This window comes from Chiloscyllium punctatum, chromosome 25 (genome assembly GCF_047496795.1).
Source record: "Chiloscyllium punctatum isolate Juve2018m chromosome 25, sChiPun1.3, whole genome shotgun sequence".
NCBI lineage: Eukaryota > Metazoa > Chordata > Chondrichthyes > Orectolobiformes > Hemiscylliidae > Chiloscyllium > Chiloscyllium punctatum.
The window spans coordinates 42,682,570-42,703,866 of record NC_092763.1 but is presented as its reverse complement, the minus strand read 5'-3'; the positions used below and the strand labels follow the sequence as shown (position 1 = coordinate 42,703,866).

At 41.6% G+C, this 21,297-nt stretch overlaps 1 protein-coding gene across 1 annotated transcript in view; it reads right to left on the bottom strand.

The window, feature by feature from the left end:
• Positions 1 to 21,297, bottom strand: part of frmpd3 (FERM and PDZ domain containing 3) — a 533,212-nt gene that overhangs the window by 231,853 nt on the left and 280,062 nt on the right. Inside the window, exon 3 of the mRNA XM_072595141.1 lies at positions 15,556 to 15,668. Coding sequence (XP_072451242.1) covers positions 15,556 to 15,593 — 38 coding nt within the window. The 5' untranslated portion in view covers positions 15,594 to 15,668. The remainder of the gene's footprint in view (positions 1 to 15,555; positions 15,669 to 21,297) is intronic.

Below are 21,297 nucleotides of genomic sequence, written 5' to 3'. Positions count from 1 at the left end.
ATGGTAAGTAGATCAACGTTATATGTAATGGTCCAGGTGAAAAGATATTACTGCTATTAAGTAACAGCTCTGGAAATTACAATGCTAGTACAGCAATTTAATGAAACTTACAAGTATGTTAACCATTACCTACCATTTCTGCAAAGCTAATGATTTACAAATCAGCAATGGCTAGCTCCATTAAAACCTGCTATTATTTTGATCACAAAATCTGAGCCATAATGTGGTACTTTACGTTTAATCACAACTCACAATCGTGGTGAGCAGTACCTTCTAAATCTAAATGCTTTGAGGATTCATTTTTTCCTGATTGTGTGATGCTATGTCCTGATGCTATGTCCCAAGTATTAAAAGCTTTGGACTAAATCTTCTAATTCCAGGTTGGAAACCCCAATCCTGACACAAGTCAGACAGAAAGTTATAGACTGACCAATACTTTGAATCTTTTTTGGCTGATCTTCTGTTGGAGGATGCTTCCAAGTTCTCCAATTGCACAGATCCTCAGAGGGAGTTGTGCAGAGAATCTTTGCAGAAGTTGTGTTCTCTTCTTATGGCATTATCTGAATTCTATTTTAGTAAACTGAAAAGTTTAAATGTCCATAAAATCATGAGACTTTGGAGCAGTAGGTCATTCATTCCATCGAATTTGCTCTGCAATTCAATGAGATCATGGCTGGTCTGAGAGTTCTCAACTCCTGCTTTCCCCCATAATACTTGTTTCTCTTGCTCAGCTTTGACTATATTTAATGAGCTGACTTTGACAGCCTTATGTGGCAAAGATTTGCTGCCCTCTGAGTATAGAAATGTCTCCTTATCTCTGTCTCATGTGTGTGACCCCTTATTCTGAGATTATGCCCTCTAGTCCAAGAATATCTTGCAAGAGGAAACAACTTCGCTGCATCTACCCTGTTAGTACCCCTGAATCTTTTATGTTTCAATAGGTTCACCGCTCATTCTCTTAAATTCCAATGAGTACAGGCACATGTTACTCAACGTCTCCTCATAAGACAATAACTCCATACCCAGAATCAATCTAGCGAACCTTCTCTGGACTAGTTCCAAAGTTAGTCGATCTTTTCTTAGATAAGGTGCCTAAAACTGTTCACAGCTGTAGCCTGACTCTTGCCTTGTTGAGATTTAACCAAAACCTCCCAACTTCCATATTGCATTTGCTTTGGAATAAAGGCCAGCATTTCAGTTGCCCACCTGTTGAGTGTGGACATTAACATTCTGTCATTGATACATGAGAATTCCCAATTGATGGTTTTATAGCTTTCAGCAGTCTTTCTCCACTTAAATAATATTCTGCTCCTCTATGCTTCTTGCCAAAGTGCATAACCTCACGTTTGTCCACATTATATCTGCCAAGTTTTTGCCCATTTGTTTTATCTGTGAATAACCCTCTGTGCTCTCTTTGTTTCACCTCACTACTTGCTTTCCCATCCATTGTTGTGTCATCTGCAAACTTAATGATACTATATTCAATTTCCTCATCATGTGAATAATAGACACTGAAAGTAATTATGACCCCAGTTCTGACCCTGTGGCACTCTTCTAGGTCTAGATTGCCATCCTAAAAATGTCCCTTTTCTCCCAAATCTCTGTCTTTTATTAGTTAGCCAATCCCCCATTCATGTTAATATACTACATCCAACACCATAAGCTTTTATCTTATTAAGTAGCTTAATGTGTGTACCTTATCAAATGCCTTCTCAAATCCAAATATATTACATCCACTGCTTTCCCTTTATCTATCATACTTATTCCTTCTCAAATAATTTTAGTAAATTTATCATGCATAATTTCCACTTCATAAAACCATTGTCTTCATTAGAAGCTACAGACAAAAGGTCTGTACAGACTATAAGGAGGTAGGTTGACAGGTGGCTGGTTGAGGGGTTGGGTGACAGGTTGGTGTAGTTGTTAAGTGGGTAAAGTGGCAGGTGGGCAGGTAAAAGTATAGGGTAGCAGGTAGGTGAGATAATAGTGTAAGTCAGGGGCTAGTCATATCTGATTGGGGGGGTATTATGGGGGGGGTATGGTCAAGTCTGGGGTAAATGAGTTGGATTGCTGCTCAGGGTGCTCAGTGTGCTGCTCAGGGTGTTATATTTTTGAGTTGGGTTGGGTTGCAAAGTAACAGGTTTTAGATGAATAGTGGGCAAAGGGGCCAAAATTGGGGGTTGGTGATAGCTAACTATGGGATGATTGGGTTAGGTCAGGGCAAGTAGTCAGAAAACCATTTGAGTGATGTCAATGGGTGTAGTTAGGTGGTTAGTAATGGTGGTTTGACCAGGGTAAGTACTTGGACTGGGACAGTGGTAGATGTGTGAGGAGTCAGAAGGTCCAATGGGGGGTCAGTGAGGTGGGGGAGGTCAATTGCGTAGGTCAGTTACGTAGAAGTTTCAATTGGTTTTAATTTTCTCAACTCTCTCTAGGTAACTATCTAGGTAAGTGAATCAAAGCCCTTTGAAGCTCCAGAGTCTTAATTCTGAGTTGAGTAATTACCCAAGTTTAAACTTTGTGGGCAATTCCTGCATAGTCATTGCACTGAGACATCTGAAGGATCCCAGTGTTTCTCTTGTGGAATACAACTTGCCTCTGAGGATCAGTGGGCGACAAGATCTAGGCCATTATCGACTGAGAATGGGTCAAAGCTGAGGAATGAAACCTCTTTGGCCTTGAGTTCTGAAAAGTGTATTTAATTTTTTTTTAGTCATCAACAATAACTTGAAAATTACAAAGTACTTGTAGGTTGGAAAAGCTTAATCAGTGGAAATAAGCACAATAATGCGAAGTCACCACTGGGAATTCTCAATTAAGTTTCATTTTCCCCAGTGAAATACTGCAGCACTCATAATGCATCTTTTGGCAGATTCTAACTCATTCAAAGCCAAGCACATCACTCCATTTTATTATGATAATTCATTGCAATCAATGTGGAATGATTACATACTGTTGAGTTCAGTCTTTTTTATTCAAGTCAGTACTTCTCACACTCTTTGAATGCTCTCTCCTTAACAACATACACTTTTAACATTCATCTTTCAGAAACTGATGTATTGCTTTTACCTTGATTAATGGAGTAAGACTTACAAAAAAGTGAGTTGCCTACAAATGACAAACTTTATGAGCTAATAAATGACACAAAGATCTGAATGGATGATGGAACCAACTTGCTTATAAAGCAGTTTTGAAGCCATTTAATATAGTCCAATCTTGGCAACTCTGACTTCTATCCACGTTACATTCCAATGTGTCACCTACTGACTTTCAGGGAGTTTTCATGTAACTCTGAAAAAAGAAATAGGTGAAGATTAGTCTTACTTATGTATATTATTTGGAGGGCTCTGGTTCAGTGTTGGTGTCTCTATCGCTGGATGAAAGTTCTAGGTTTGACTCCCACGCTAAGACTTGTTCGCCATGGAGGTTGTGTTTATAATGTGTCTGAACAGATTCATTAATTATCGTATTGTAAATGCTTTCAGTATGACTGATGGCAACAAATAAGTGCCGGAGAGTTTCCCACATGGTGGCTCAGTGGTTAGTGCTGTTGCCTCACAACGCCAGGGACTTGGGTTCAATTACAACTTGAGGCAACTGTCTATGTGGAGTTTGCACATTCTTCCCGTGTCTGTGTGGATTTCTGCCGGGTGCTCCGGTTTCCTCCCGCAGTCCAAAGATGTACAGGTTAGGTGGATTGACCATGCTAAATTGCCCATAGCGTTCAGGAATAAGTAGGTAGGGTGGATTAGCTATGAAAAACGCAAGGTTACAGGGATAGAGGTAGGGGGACGGTGTGGGTGGGATGCTCTTTGGAAGGTCATTGTGGACTCGTTTGGCCAAATGGCCTGTTTCCATTCTGTGGGGATTCTATGATATAAGTGTGGATCAATCCAATGGATGCCGATTGACAATCTTCAGCAGCTAGGACTGAGGAACAGATTGGCATTTGTGCATGACAAATTGTATTCTAACTTAATTTAAAGTTTTGACAGGTGTGTTAGCTGATAATTATATTTTGGATCCGTCTGTAAGTAACAAATGGTGAGACACTTTGGAGTTGTGATTAACCAGTTGTACTGTAACTGGTATATATCAATGTTTCAATATTAAGCAGTTGTGCATTTTTTATGTTTTGGTTTAACTTATTCATGAGCAATGATGAGGATATGCAAATTAATTTTCACATTCCACATTAATTGAAGTATTCTCTTTTAATTTACAAATGTGTTTCATTGCATGTTTAAGATATCAGAGACATTATTCTAAATTGCAGCACTTTGATACACTTACTGTGTCCTAATTTTTTTAAGCAATGGTTCTGTATATATTTATGACTGAAATCAGCCTGTACACTAGAGGATTGCAGACCAAGCTTGATGCTTTATTCTAGCAGTTTGCCTAACTCTAAGGGTTACACGGAATGTAAGCTGAAATCTGCACAGGTCCTGAAGTTTGATTTTCAAAAGTGAAAGACAGTACCTAACAATAGAGATCAGCCTTCCTAACCAAGCAGCCCAAGGTTCCAGGTAATAAAGAAGGTACACAGTTCGAGTGTGGTTCAGGGGACCTGGATCCAGTTCAGAAAACACTTCAATTCCTGTTGACAGCTGACAATGTGAGTACCATACAAGTCCAGGCTTCTAGCCATCAAACTCTCATTTCTTTCACAATCTGCGACACAGATATCCTCTGAGCCACAATATTTGCCATCACACCGGAGATGGACTTCTAATGCTCCAATAGAATAAAACAATCTATGTAGAAAGCACACTCATTTACTCCTAACATTCTGATGGAATGTTCCCCATCCCACAGTGATGCTCTTCAAATGTAAATGGGCCTTTTGAACTGCAGATGTGACCCTTCGTATTCCTAGCAACTTCCTTTTGGTCCAAAAACAGAAATTGCTGGAAAATCTCAACAGGTCTGGCCGCATCTGTGGAGAGAAAGCAGAGTTAACATTTTGCGTCCAGTAACTCTTCCTCAAGGCCTTTTTTTTGATCATTGAAGAAGGGGGCACAAGGATTGGGTGCCATCCTGTGCAATTCTGATGCTAATGGAGAAGAAAGCCCTGTAAATCTGCAGTGTGGCTGCAGTCTAAGAGATAGCTGAAACTGAGGGGGTATGGACAGGTAATTGGAATCCTTTTCTACTTTGAGTTCTAGATCTCAGAATTTGAACCAAATACTATTTCCATGGAATTATCTATTCCTTGCTATGCATGGAGGCATTCAATAATGCCTTCAGAACATATCAGGAATTTAAAGCACTGATCAACTGGATGTAATGATCATTCAACCCCACGTAGAAATACAGTTAAATGCTTACCCACACTGGATAGAAATGAAGTGCATGTGGATCCTTTACCTGAGAGGGAAAAGAACGTTAGGGATGATGGCACTGGTGATTCTCCTCAAAATTGTCCCAAATCATGGACTGAGTCCTTGGCTCCTCTGACAGAGTTACGCATGCCTTGTTTTGCTCTCATGACAGAGGTTGCTTCTCCATAGATATAGGTGGAAAGCTCTATGGCAGCACATCACAGGCCTCAGAAGCCAGAGGATGTTTGCTATGGGTTCAACACTCCTGTCACTGCAACTTGTATTTATTGAAATCGAATTATTTATTGGCGTGATCTGCTATCTGCCAAAGAGTGTCTTCTGATCCAGTGGGAAAGTTAATGAGTCACTTAGTGTCAGAGCTCTTCATGTTAGGCTGAGAGGGCATGGTGCTGTCTCTTCTTCGGACTGTTTGATATGGTTTTCTGTGAAATGATCCTGGGTATCAATAATGTACCGCTGTATGTGAAATATGCTTGCATAAGGATAAGGTGAGTATCTCCACAATGTTAGACTACGGGAAACAATATCATCCAGGCTATTTCACTGACATGTTTCTCCAACTACTCCGCATCTTTCCCTTTCTGCTCTGCTGATGAAATCATGTGCTCACCATTACCTCTGGCACCAGAACAACTCTTCTCTGAAGCATTGCGTTGTGCAGGGCATAGCAGACCACCATAATGCAAGAGGATCTTGACAGCCATATTGGAGAATACCACAGTGTGTTCAAAGCACCAGAAGTACATTTTGAGCAGGCCCATGACCTGCTTCATGGTGGTCACAATGATTGCATTTTCTTTGTGCCTTTGGAGTGAGGTTCTGGACTGATGTCATTGAACATGGCCTGAGCAGATGCTCCTTGTCACTCAGAAGCCAACTACAGAGTCTGCCCAGTGGCCAAAGTGTTGGGACAACTGAGATTCTCAGAATGGAAATATCATGGCAGTTACCCAGGTTCCTGGTTCAAACTTGAATGAGCTTTTCACATTGATTACAAAACAGCCAGATGTTGAATGAATAGAATTTCATCCTGTTTATAAATGAACCTTCTTATTCTGAGGAAACATAGATTGTCAGATATATGCAACCTATCACATCCTGCATCTTAGGAAATCCTGCCAGGGAGGTGAAACTGACAGTCTCTGCTCTTATATTGCTGCTTTTATCTGGAACCTGATGTTGTCTGATTTCTTCTCGTATCAAACATTCTTTACCTTTCCAATGCAGTTAAGGATCCTCAATTGATTTTTTATATGGACTGAACCTTAAGAGTTTTGGCTAAATATCAATTTCGTCAAGTTTGTTGAAGAGTTCATTCTGGCTATTGAAGGAGTGCAGGGTAAGTTCGCAAGGTCAATTCCTGGAATGGCAGGACTACCTTACGCTGAAAGACTGGAGCGACTGGGCTTGTATACCCTTTAGAAGACTAAGAGGGGATCTGATTGAGACATATAAGATTATTAAAGGATTGGACTCTCTTGAGGCAGGAAACATGTTTCCGCTGATGGGTGAGTGCCGAACCAGAGGACACAGCTTAAAAATACGGGGCAGACCAGTTAGGACAGAGATGAGGAGAAACTTCTTCACCCAGAAAGTGGTGACTGTGTGGAATGCTCTGCCCCAGAGGGCAGTGGAGGCCCAGTCGCTGGATTCATTTAAGAAAGAGTTGGATAGAGCTCTCAAGGATAGTGGAATCAAGGGTTATGGAGATAAGGCAGGAACAGGATACTGATTAAGGATGATCAGCCATGATCATATTGAATGGTGGTGCAGGCTCGAAGGCCAGAATGGCCTACTCCTGCACCTATTGTCTATTGTTCCTCTCCACAAGGCTTAGTGGATTTTTCTTACTGTAACTTACCAAATACACCTCATTAACTACTGGTCCCATTCATATGGTACCCCTCTGTCTGATTCTGGCCACACTCTACTACATAATGTATCCAGAATGGCTCTCTACTACCAGATATCCCTACAAGGACCTGCATCCCTGGCACCCATGCCATCTATGAAAGGCGACTGTGCACCGGACATGCACAATCAGTCTGGAGTCCAGACGTAGAAGATGAAGTGTCAGTTTTGCAGGCAGCGATCTGAAAATCCTATGTAAAGGGTGATGCACAGGTGGACATCCTCCCCACTGGAACCAGCAGAAGAGACCACAACAGCAGACCATGCAGCCTAGTCCAAGATTGCACCCAGTTTAGTGCAATTGCAGCCTTCTGAAGAAATGCCTAGCTTTGAAGGAAGAAGTCAATTACCTTCTTGACTCCACCAATGTAAGTGCAACCTCACCAATTTTTATGCTCTATCCCTCTCATTGTTGCTGACAACTGCCTCCCTTACTCAATGACACCAATCTCAATCCCTAACTCTGAATGTCCTCTGCACTGCCAAATCACTCATTTTGGATACCTCCTCACTGTAACATCTCTGCCACCCACTTTCTTCTTTCTTCATTTCTGCCTCACTCTCATTCCAGGAGGAAGGCAGCCCACAATAGGATGGATAAAGTCAAGACTGGTGGTGGGTTGACCAATATTCAACTCTTCACCTCTTCTGAGGTGACGGTCCTGACCCTTACAGTTCTAAATGGTGAGTGACTGTACTGAATCTCCTGGACTGCCCTTGACTTATTGTGCTTGGACCCTCTTACTGAAGCCTGTTCCCCTTGAGTTGATTGAGGATTTCTGACAACCATAACAAGCTTCTTGGCTTTATGTCTGCACTAAACAGCAAGGAGGTACAGCAGTACTGGGAGTCTGGTAATGCTGGCTGATGGATATCATGCAAAAAGGACAGGGCAAGGCAGGCAGGGATGCTGTCATCATCCAGGTAGGCTCAAAGTGAGTGAGTGCAAAGAGGCAGAGTGAAGAGGCTGGAGATGCAGACTGGCCCAGTCCAGAAAAAGTGTTATTTGCAATTTCACCCTGAGCTGCAGCACTGAAATGCAGATGTGTCCTGTAAGTGGATGGAAGTGTGCCATGTGGGTTCGTAGAGTCTGACACATGTCAGATGCCAATGCCTGTGGACATGTGATGCATAAGTGCCTGGTGCCCAACCACCATATCCTCTGGAGTAAGTGGCAATTTGGAATCGCCAAGTACCACTCCTGTTTCCATGGCAATAACTGTTGATGCCTAATTTGCTTGCAGCGGATGGTAGGATAGAAATCCCATATTTGTAGGAGAAATTTGCAGTTAATATGATCATTAGCAAGCAATAATTCCCTTTAATAGACAGCTCACTGCTGCCTGTCTCCACAGCCAGAATGTAGTTGTTTTGTTCATGTCCTGAACAAGTTGATGTTGAATTTACATTTGCTCCACCCAAACTAATGAGGCATACAATCTTTGAGCAATTAAAATAAATTAGTCTTTCACAAGGCTTCAAGGGAGGCATACATGACACACCTGGTTCCTGATAGTTATTATTATGCCTAATTAATTAATATTAATTTTACTTATTAGGTAATTAGTAATAATATTAATTTTACCTATTGCTATTATGCAATAAATTATACCAAGACAAGTGTTTTTCTTGTTAAGATTCTAGAAAGTTCTATTCCCTACCACTGATAATTAGACAGACCCTTAGACTCAGCATAAGTCCCATCAAGAGATGTGTCATGTTATCTCTGAGCAGGTTGGTTACAAAATACCTAAAAAAGGAAGGATATAGGGGTGGGTGCAGTGACAGTGTCCTATCTCACAGCAAGGAAACCTGCATTCAAGTCTTACCTGCTCCAAATACGTGTGACCACATCATCTGAATATGGTGATTAGAAAACATTTAAAAACTGAAGATTAGGACTCTCATGATGCAGTGGTAGTGGCTCCTATTTATAGGCCAGGAGGCCTGGATTCAAGTTGCACCTACTTTGGAGGGCTGTCATAACATGTCTGACAAACTTGATTTAAAATATCTAATAAGAAAGGGTGAGGACCCTTGTGATGCAGGTGCCAGTGTCCCTTCCTCTGGGCCAGAAAGTGTGGGTTCATGCTGCACCTACTCCAAAGATATGGCATTGCATGTCTGAACAGGTCACTTAAAAATCACTGAAGGGCTGTATATTCCCCGTTAAAGGGATTTGGCTAGGAAGAGGACAGAGCAGACCTAGGTTTTTTTAAAAAAAGATTGATAGCAGCGAACTACTTCACTACAAGACACTATTGGCTGGCAAACAGAACAATAACATGTGTTTAGTGGTGCAGATTCAAATTCCATTTAATGCTGAAGAAATAAAAAATGAAGACAAGTGACTTTACCAATTTAAGAACATTTGCACTTTAAGAAGATGCAGGCAGTCAGTCAGTAACTGAATTTAGCAGTCAGCTCCACTGTAGGAGCAGCAGGAGGGTGAGAACAGCACCTCAGAAGAAGGAATCTAACAGAAGAAAGACGTTCAGTCAATTTTGACACTTTGGATTGACTTGGATCCCATTTACTGCCTCCTGAGAAAAGGAGCAGGAAATGACATCACCACAGGAAATGGCATTACCAACCCAAGGAAACCTAAACATCTCAATGAAAAGTTAAAAATCACACAACACTAGGTTATAGTCCAACAGGTTTAATTGGAAGCAATAGCTTTTTGAGCGCTGCTCCTTCATCAGGTGGTTGTGCAGTACATGATTGTAAAACACAGAATTTATAGCAAAAGTTTGCAGTGTGATGTAACTGGAATTATACATTGAAAAGTACCTTGATTGTTTGTTAAATGTCTCATCTGTTAGAATGACCATGTTAGTTTCACTTCTTTCATGCGTGTGTGTGTGTGCGTGTGTGTATATACGAGTGCCTTTGTGTGTGTGTGCGTGTGTGTATATACGAGTGCCTTTGTGTGTGTGTGTGTGTGTGTGTGTGTGTGTGTATAGCGCAATGGGGCCACCTGTAGTGTGACATGAACCCAAGGTCCCAGTTGAGGCCCTCCCTATGGGTACCGAACTTAGCTATCAGCCTCTGCTCAGCCACTTTTCGCTGCTGCCTGTCCCGAAGTCCGCCTTGGAGGAAAGTCACCCGAAGGTCAGAGATCAAATGTCCTGGACCACTGACGTGTTCTCCAACTGGGAGGGAACCCTCCTGTCTGTTGATTGTTGTGCAGTGCCCATTCATCCGTTGCTGTAGCGTCTGCTCAGTTTCCCCAATGTACCATGCCTCAGGGTATCCTTGCCTGCAGCGTATGAGATAGACAATGTTGGCTGAGTTGCATGAGTACCGCCACGTACATGGTGGGAGGTGAGACCACGCGTTATGGTGGTATCCATGTCCACACTGTGACACGTCTTGCAGCGCCTATAGTGACACGGCTATATGGTGTTGTCCTGAATGCCTGGCAGTTTGCTATGAACAATGATCTGTTTGAGGTTTGGTAGTTGTTTAAAGGTGAGCAGTGGAGGTGTGGGGAAGATCTTGGCGAGGTGCTTATCCTCATTGATAATGTGTTGCAGGTCATGAAGAACATAGTGTAGTTTTTCGGCTCCTGGGAAGTACTGAACAATGAAGGGTACCCTGTCGGTTGCAGCACGTGTCTGTCTCCTGAGGAGGTCATTGCAGTTCCTTGCTGTGGCATGTTCCGAACTTGCAGTTCATGAGTTGAGTATCGTACCCCGTTCTTATGAGGGCATCCTTGAGTACTTCTGGGTGTCCATCACGTTCCTCCTCATCTGAACAGATGCTGTGTATGCGTAGGGCTTGTCCATAGGGGGTGGCTGTTTTAATATGTTTTGGGTAGAAATTGGAGAGGTGTAGCATTGTGAGGTTGTCTGTGGGTTTGTGGTAGAGTGTGGTGCTGAGGTGCCCATTCTTGATGGAGATGCATGTGTCCAAGAATGAGACAGTTAGTAGAGAGTTGTCCATGGTGAGTTTGATGGTGGGATGAAACTTGTTGATATCACTGTGTAGTTTTATCAGTGACTCCTCGCCATGGGTCCAGAAGAAGAAAATGTTGTCAATGGACCTGGTGTATAATGTTGGTTAGAGGTCCTGTGTAGAGAAGAAGTCTCATTCAAACTTGTGCACGAAAATGGCATATTGGGGTGCAAATTTGGTTCCCCCGGCTGTTCCATATGTTTGGATGAAGAACTGGTTGTCAAAGGTGAAGACATTGTGATTGAGGATAAAATGGATCAGTTGTAGGATGTTGCTTGGAGATTGGCAGTTGGTGGAGTTGAGTACTGAGGCTGTTGCCACAATGCTGACATTGTGGGGGATGCTGGTGTAGAGTGCAGAAACGTCCATTGTGACAAGGAATGTTCCCAGTTTGACTGGTTCGTGGGTGCCGAGTTTCTATAAGAAATCCATAGTGTCACGACAGAAGCTGGGGATCCCCTGTACAATAGGTTTCAAGATGCCTTCGACATAGCCAGAGAGGTTCTCACACAGGGTCCCCTTGCCCGATATGATGGGACGTCCTGGTGTGTTGTCTTTGTGTACCTTTGGAGGGCAGTAGAAGTCGCCTACATGAGAAGTACATGGGATGAGGGTGTGTAGGGAACTCTGAAGGACTCGATCCAAAGTCCTGATCAATGTGTTTAGTTCACGGATGTGTTCTTTGGTTGGATCAGCTGGTAGTTGCCTCTAGTGTTCCTGGTTGTTCAGTTGTCAGGACACTTCTGTTTTGTAATCTGTTCTATTCTGAATGATGATGGCTCCTCCTTTATCTGCTGGTTTGATGACAATGTTGTGATCGGTTTTGAGAGCATGGATGGCATTGCGCTGTGAACGGGTGATGTTTTGCTCTAGCTTGTGGGTGTGGCTGATGAATCTGGCAGTTATATATTTCCTGGCATTTATATGTTTCCTCAACTAGGACCTTGGGTCATGTGTCTCTCTCTCTCACACACACACACACACTCACAGATTTATACCTCTTTTATACACACATACACTCTCTCTCACAGACACTCACAACCCCACCCACTCCCCTCCATGCACCCCCACACACCCACATACACACATACACATATAAGCTTGTGGGGTGAATTTGTACTTTGCTCAAAAACTGCATGAATCCATGTAAGATTCTGTTAATTCATTTTTTAAAGATTAGAATCAGTCTAAACATTATGGCACAGACAGCAGCACCCAGAGATGCTAATACCCAGTACATTATCTGGGCTGACACCAATTGTTAAAGTTCACTTGAGAATGTAACTTTTAGAGAAACGTTTTGCGATTTACATATGAAAGAAGTGGAACTAAAATGGTCATTCTAACAGACTAGAGATTTAACAAACAATTAAGGTATTTTTCAATGTATAATTTCAGTTACATCACACTGTAAATTTTTGCTATAAATTCGGTGTCTTACAATCGTGTACTCCACAACCAATTGGTGAAGGAACAGCATTCTGAAAGCTAATGCTTCCAATTAAACCTGTTGGACTATTACCTAGTGTTGTGTGATTTTTAACTTTGTATACCCCAGTCCAACACCGGCATGTCCAAATCATAACATAAATAAAAAGCAAGTCGTACCACCAGTACTTCACTGGAAACTCATTACTGATGTTACCTAGTATGGTGATGAAATGTCTGAAAACAAATATTCCAGCTCAGCGACCAAACCTATTTACAGAACTCCAACCTGGGCTACAAATCTTCTCAAAACCTGCCAGTTTTGAGACTTTTTTAATAAGTGGGACACTTGGGACTTCATCTTCAGTTGAAATATTTATCAAGACTGTTAATAAAATGCTTTGTTTTAAAAACAAGAGGATATGCTTTGTGCTTAGGCCTTGAAAAGCATCCTCTTTATCTGGAAGAAGTGGAAAAGATTAAGTTCAAAAAGTTAAGAAAGCCCTCTAGATGATCGAATCACTGTCTCAATCATTAAAATAATTGGAAAAACTCCTTGCAAGCAGTACAGAGATTTAGTATTGCCAATTAACATAATTTTAAACTGAAAAGTAGTACAATAATTCAGTATTCATAGTTAACAGAATGTAATGATTTGTTGAAAGAATATCGTAGTGTGTTGCTGTAATAGTTTAAATTCTGAACACTTTAAGGCAACAGAATCTAAAATGAAACAAACAGCTACGGATGCTGGAGATCCAAAAGAAAAATTGAAATTGCTGGTGAAACTCAGCAGGTCTGGTAGCATCTGTAGGGAGAAAGCAGACTTTGCTTTCTGCATTTTTGCATAACTCTGGTTCTCCCCAGAGATGCTGCTAGACCCGCCGAGTTATGCCAGAATTCAAAAAGACATTGATTTAATATAAGAATACCAACTTGAAGGAAGTAGATTTCAAACAGTATTGAGGTGCTACAAATTGTAGTGCTTCAAAAAAAACCACTGACAGGAAAATGGAGAGGACAGATGAAGTTCAACACAGAGAAATTTGAGGTCATACATTTTGGTACAAAAATCATGGAGAGATTGTATGAAGGCTACTATTCTAAGGATGTGCAGAAGTAGAGAAATCTGGGAGATAATGTACATACATCATTAGAAGTGGCAAGACACAGAGATTTAACTGATAATAAAATAGACCATGTTCTAGGCATCATAAATAGGAGCAAAGAGTACAAGAGCAGAGAGGTTACGATTAACTTACATAAAATACTAATTAGACGTCAGATTATTATGTACAGTTCTCGGTTCTACAGAATAGAAGGGAGATGAATTCATTGGATACAGTGCAGAAGTGCTTTTTGAGAATGGTTTCAGGAATGAGACACTTAAGTCATGATGAAAGGCTGGAGAAGTTGGGATTGTTATCTTAGGAGATAAGAAGACTAAGAGGAGATTCAATTGAAGCTTTCAAAATAATGAGGGGATTTAGACAGAATGGACAGTGAGAGACTACTCCCAAACAGATTCAGAATGAAGTGTTTTGAAGTGTTTTGTAAAAGAAACAAAAGCAAGGTTGGACTTTTTTATTTACTCAGCAAGCAGTTAGGAATACATTGCCTGGGAGTGTGGCTGAGACAAGTTCAATCAACGCATCAAGAAGGCATTGTATCATACACTAAATGGTAAGGTCCTAGGGAGTGTTGCTGAACAAAGACACCTTGGAGTGCAGGTTCATAGCTACTTGAAATTGGAGTCACAGACAGATAGGATAGTGAACAGGATGTTTGGTATGCTTTCCTTTATTGGTCAGAGCATTAAGTATAGGAGTGGGGAGGTCATGTTGTGGCTATATAGGACATTGGTTAGACTACTTTTGGAAAATTGTGTGCAATTCTGGACTCCCTCCTATAGGAAGGATGTTGTGAAACTTGAAAGGGTTCAGAAAAGATTTACAAGGATGTTGCCAGGGTTGAAGGGTTTGAAGTCTTAGGAGAAGCTAAATAGGCTAGGGATATTTTCCCTGGAATGTCACCTGACAGGTTTGTAAAATCATGAGGGGCATGGATAGGGTAAATGCACTAGGTCTTTTCCCTGGGTTGGGGGAGTCCAGGACCAGAAGGCATAGATTTAAGGTGACAGGGGAAAGATTTAAAAGAGACCTTAGGGACAACTTTTTCACACAGAGAGTGGTGTGTGTTTGGAATGAGCTGCCAGAGGAAGTGGTGGAGGTTGGTAAAATTACACCATTTAATCAAAGAATGCTCATTGATATGGGAAAACTTTTTAAATATCTTGATGTGTACATGAATAGGAAGGGTTTAGAGGGATATGGGCCAAGTGATGGCAAATGGGACTAGATTATTTCAGGATATCTAGTCAGCATGGACAAGTTGGACTGAAGGGTCTGTTTCTATGCTGTACATCTCTATGACTCTAAATAAAAACAATGTGCATGGTTATAGGGAAAAGGCAGGAGACTGGCATCACATTAAAATGTTCAAAGAACCAATGTTAATAAAATGGGCCGAATGGCTTCCTTCCAAATCATAATAATTCTGTGTTTCTCTGAAACTATTTTAACATTCAGAATCATTTATAAGTTAAAACTCACATCAGTGAGACTGTTTTATCAGATAATATGTATTTGATGATATCATATGATGCAATTTTAATATACTCCTTCATAGTTTGTTGTTCTTCTAACCTGCATTAGGTAGTGTGCCTATTATTTAACTTTGCCTAATACGTTAGAATTGCCTTACCACTTATTGCCTTTTCGATTACTAGTAACCCTTAGTCAGTTATACTCCTCAATCAACTAGTTTTCCCATATCAATAAACATTCTTTGATCAGTTGGTATTTCTTTTTCAGTTCATGGTTCTTTTCCTGTGAACACTCTTCCATCCTACCTGTCCTGTTGTCTGTGTCCATCTTGATCTTGTGCCATCACCAGTATGATAAGTTTGAAAAGTCCTTTGGATTTCTTTGTAGATCCTCACAACTGCCAGACATAGACCTGAGGCTGAATGAAATAGGTATCATAGAGACTATATTCCCAAATAACATACAATCAAGTGACAGGTGTGCTTTAAACAAATAACTCTCTAGAGCAGCTTTGGATTTAAGAGTGCTTTCAAATTTCAGTGTTATGTCGATAATCCATATCTTTGCATTCCCGGGCATAGCATTTCAAACATAATGTATTAGTGCAGAATGATTTTTTATCTTCCTGTCCCTGCTATACAAAAAGAAATTTATATTGTAAGAACATTTGTGGAATTTATTATCAAACTATTAATTAATGAATACTGGAATGTTATGATGCCCTGGTTCATTCAATTCCCTGTAAGCAGTGAAAATTCTGTTCTGGAGCTTTACGTAACAGTGTGTGTGTCTGCCTTGCAATGGTGGAACTTTCTGATTACGGTAAGGTTGTTAGCAGTTACCATTGGAAACGTGCAAAACTTCTGCTTTGGAGTGGTGGCTGGCAATGCATGACCATATGACAGCTAACTAATTAGTGAGGCATAGTTGAGCAGCACAGTGAATAATATGGCAGACAGAGAGGAAGGTGACACTATTAGCTTATGGGTTGAATGGTGCCTAATTCTAAGGCCACCCAGACTGCCATTTATTCCCTGTCATTAGTCTGTCTGTCTAAGGGAACATCAGGGCTACCATTGAATCTTGGATTTTTTGACCCCAGTCCTTAGAGTGGACAAGGAGTGGCTCCAGAGTACATAAATGGCTCACAGCAGGTTCTCTTCCAGATTGACCAGGAAAGACAAGAGGTTCTGTTTCCCAGGTACGGTAGAAGGAGGGATTTCCTCCTGAACAAGGCAGACTGGACAGAGGTTGCATTACAGGTTAAAACCTATTGAGTCAATTACACAACTTGGTGCAGTGTCAGAGAGTCATAGAGATGTATAGCATGGAAACAGACCCTTCGGTACAACCTGTCCACGCCGACCAGATATCCCAACCCAATCTAGTCCCACCTGCCAGCCCATATCCCTCCAAGCCCTTCCTATTCATATACCCATCCAAATGCCTCTTAAATGTTGCAATTGTACCAGCCTCCACCACATCCTCTGGCAGCTCATTCCATACACGTACCACCCTCTGCGTGAATACGTTGCTCCTTCGGTCTATTTCATATCTTTCCCCTCTCACCATAAACCTATGCCCTCTAGTTCTGGACTCCCCGATCCCAGGAAAAAGACTTTGTCTATTTATTCTATCCATGCCCCTCATAATTTTGTAAACCTCTATAAGGTCACCCATCAGCCTCCGATGCTCCAGGGAAAACAACCCCAGCCTGTTCAGCCTCTCCTTGTAGCTCAAATCCTCCAACCCTGGCAACATACTTGTAAATGTTTTCTGAACCCTTTCAAGTTTCACAACATCTTTCCGATAGGAAGGACACAAGAACTGCGTGCAATATTCCAACAGTGGCCTACTCAATGTCCTGTACAGCCGCAACATGACCTCCCAACTCCTGTACTCAATACTCTGACCAATAAAGGAAAGCATACCAAACGCCTTCTTCACTATCCTATCTACCTGCGACTCCACTTTCAAGGAGCTATGAACCTGCACTCTTTGTTCAGCAACATGCCCTAGGACCTTACCATTAAGTGTATAAGTCCTGCTAAGATTTGCTTTCCCAAAATGCAGCACCTCGCATTTATTGGAATTAAACTCCATCTGTCACTTCTCAGCGCATTAGCCCAACTGGTCCAGATCCTGTTGTAATCAGAGGTAACCCTCTTCGCTGTCCACTACACCTCCTATTTTGGTGTCATCTGCAAACTTACTAACTGTACCTCTTATACTCGCATCCAAATCATTTATGTAAATGACAAAAAGTAGAGGACCCAGCACCGATCCTTGTGGCACTTCACTGGTCACAGGCCTCCAGTCTGAAAAACAACCCTCCACCACCACCCTCTGTCTTCTACCTTTGAGCCAGTTCTGTATCCAAATGGCTAGTTCTTCCTTTATTCCATGAGATCTAACCTTACTAATCAGTCTCCCATGGGGAACCTTGTCGAACGCCTTACTGAAGTTCATATAGATCACATCTACTGCTCTGCCCTCATCAATCTTCTTTGTTACTTTTTCAAAAAACTCAATCAAGTTTGTGAGACATGATTTCCCACGCACAAAGCCATGTTCACTATCCCTAATCAGTCCTTGCCTTTCCAAATACATGTACATCCTGTCCCTCAGGATTCCCTCCAACAACTTGCCCACCACTGAGGTCAGGCTCACTGGTCTATAGTTCCCGGCTTGTCTTTACCGCCCTTCTTAAACAGTGGCACCATGTTTGCCAACCTCCAGTCTTCCGGCATCTCACCTGTGACTATCAATGATACAAATATTTCAGCAAGAGGCCCAGCAATCACTTCTCTAGCTTCCCACAGAGTTCTCGGGTACACCTGATCAGGTCCTGGGGTTTTCTCCACCTTTAACCATTTCAAGACATCCAGCACTTCCTCCTCTGTAATATAGACATTTTGCAAGATGTCACCATCTATTTCCCTGCAGTCAAATCTTTCATATCCTTATCCACAGTAAATACTGATGCAAAATATTCATGTAGTATCTCCCCCATTTTCTGTGGCTCCACACAAAGGCCGCCTTGCTGATCTTTGAGGGGCCCTGTTCTCTCCCTAGTTACCCTTTTGTCCTTAATATATTTGTAAAAACCCTTTGGATTCTCCTTAATTCTATTTGCCAATGCTATCTCATGCCCCCTTTTTGCCCTCCTGATTTCCCTCTTAAATATACTCCAACTTTCTTTATACTCTTCTAAGGATTCACTCGATCTATCCTGTTTATACCTGACATATGATTCCTTCTTTTTCTTAACCAAACCCTCAACTTCTTTAGTCATCCAGCATTCCCTATAGCTACCAGCCTTCCCTTTCACCCTGACAGGAATATACTTTCTCTGGATTCTTGTTATCTCATTTCTGAAGGCTTCCCATTTTCCAGCCATCCCTTTACCTGTGAACATCTGCCTCCAATCAACTTTCAAATGTTCTTGCCTAATACCGTCAAAATTGGACTTTCTCCAATTTAGAACTTCAACTTTTAGATCTGGTCTATGCTTTTCCATCACGATTTTAAAACAAATAGAATTATGGTCGCTGGCCCCAAAGTGCTCCCCAACTGACACCTCAGTCACCTGCCCTGCCTTATTTCCCAAGAGTAGGTCAAGTATTGCACCTTCTCTAGTAGGTACATCCACATACTGAATCAGAAAATGGTCTTGTACACACTTAAGAAATTCCTCTCCACCTAAACCTTTAACACTATGGCAGTCCCAGTCGATGTTTGAAAAGTTAAAATCCCCTATCATAACTACCCTATTATTCTTACAGATAGCTGAGATCTCCTTAGAAGTTTGTTTTTCAATTTCCCTCTGACTATTGGGGGGTCTATAATACAATCACAATAAGGTGATCATCCCTTTCTTATTTCTCATTTCCACCCAAATAACTTCCCTGGATGTATTTCTGGGAATATCGTCCCTCAGCACAGCTGTAATGCTATCCCTTATCAAAAATGCCACTCCCCCCCCTCCTCTCTTGCCTCCCTTTCTATCCTTCCTGTAGCATTTGTATCCTGGAACATTAAGCTGCCAGTCCTGCCCATCCCTGAGCCATGTTTCTGTAATTGCTATGTTATCTCAGTCCCATGTTCCTAACCGTGCCCTGAGTTCATCTGCCTTCCCTGTTAGGCCCCTTGTATTGAAATAAATGCAGTTTAATTTATTAGTCCTACCTTGTCCCTGCCTGCCCTGACTGTTTGACTCACTTCTGTTCTCAGCTGTACCCATCTCAGATCGATCTCTTTCCTCACTATCTCCCTGAGTCCCACCCCCCAAACCTTACTAGTTTAAATCCTCCCAAGCAGTTCTAGCAAATTTCCCTGCCAATATATTAGTCTCCTTCCAATTTCGGTGCAATCTGTCCTTCTTGTACAGGACACTTCTACCCCAAAAGAGATTCCAATGATCCAAAAATGTGAATCCTTCTCCCATACACCAGCTCCTCAGCCATGCATTCATCTGCTCTATCCTCCTATTCCTGCCCTCACTAGCTTGTAGCACTGGGAGTAATCCAGATATTACTACCCTTGAGGACCTCCTTTTTAAATTTCTGCCTAACTCTCTGTAATCTCCCTTCAGAATCTCAACCTTTTCCCTTCGTATATCGTTGGTTCCAATGTGGACAATGACCTCTTGCTGGGCCCTCTCCCCCGTGAGAACATTCTGCACCCTCTCTGAGACATCCTTGATCCTGGTACCAGGAAAACAACACACCATTGTGCTTTTTCTCTGCTGGCCACAGAAACGTCTGTCTGTACCTTGGACTACAGAATCCCCAAACACCATTGATCTCTTGGAAGCCGACGTACCCCTCGTTGCATTAGAGCCAGTCTCAATACCAGACACTTGGCTGTTCGTGCTATGTTCCCCTGAGAATCTATCACCCCCTACATTTTCCAAAACAGCATCCCTGTTTGAAATGGGTATATCTACAAAAGACTCCTGCCCTAGGTGCTGACCTCTCTCACCCTTCCTGGAGTTAACCCATCTGTGTGACTGTATCTGAGACTTTCCCCCCTTCCTATAACTGCCATCCATCACATACTGTTGCTGTTGCAAATTCCTCATTGATTCTATCTGTCTCTCCAACCGATCCACTCGATCTGATAAGGTTCGCAATCAACAGCATTTATGGCAGATGTAATCCACAGTAACCCATAAACTCTCTTCCACATCTGACAAGAAGTACATCTCACTGCAAAGGCCATTTTTGCTCCTTCACAATCTACAGACCCAGAAAATAACACCGTCTTATTCCTCTACAAACACTGCCCTAGGTTAAATTAAGAGCAGTGCTAAAAGATAATAAATGGTTTTCTACATTGAGTCGGGTAAGCGATACCATGTCATTATTGCAAAGTGACACTCGTAAGAGTATCAAGCAGTGTACATATGTGAGCTCAGGGGTAAGTCAGATAATCTTGAGACAGTTCTTGGTGTCTTCCATTGAACTGATATTCCAGGTTAACAGTCAATGGTTACTTCTTGACACTGTACACTGGACTATTTCCAAGAAGATTTCTTCATTACATACATTTACTATCTGCTTTCTAATGTATTACCTTCCACTTATCTACATTAAAATCTATTCATTTGCTTAAATAGTCCAGATCTTTCATAAATGTTATTCATCTTTCGTACCTATATTACCCTCGTCTTATAATTGTGAACCGTAATTTACTTTTAGAATATTAAATTATACATTTTCCTCCAGATCACTAGTGAAAATTGTTACCTGAAGAAAAAAGCTTGTGGAGTGGAGGCAATAGCTCAACTTGTATGTTTACGTTTCATTTTACAGAAGTTCAATTTTTCACTTAGTAATGTAATTACATTTAGCAAATACAAAGCACAGCACTGAGACTGAACTGCCTAGCTAGTCAATGTTCATATTGTATTTCTGTTCTCTTTAATGTAGAATGCTTCACTGAGGTTGTGTCACCCAACTTGTACAAATTGGAACTTTGGAAATTCTGCAGCTGGTGCTGTCATCATCATCCTACTGTCTGGAATGAACGCTTCTAAGAATGAA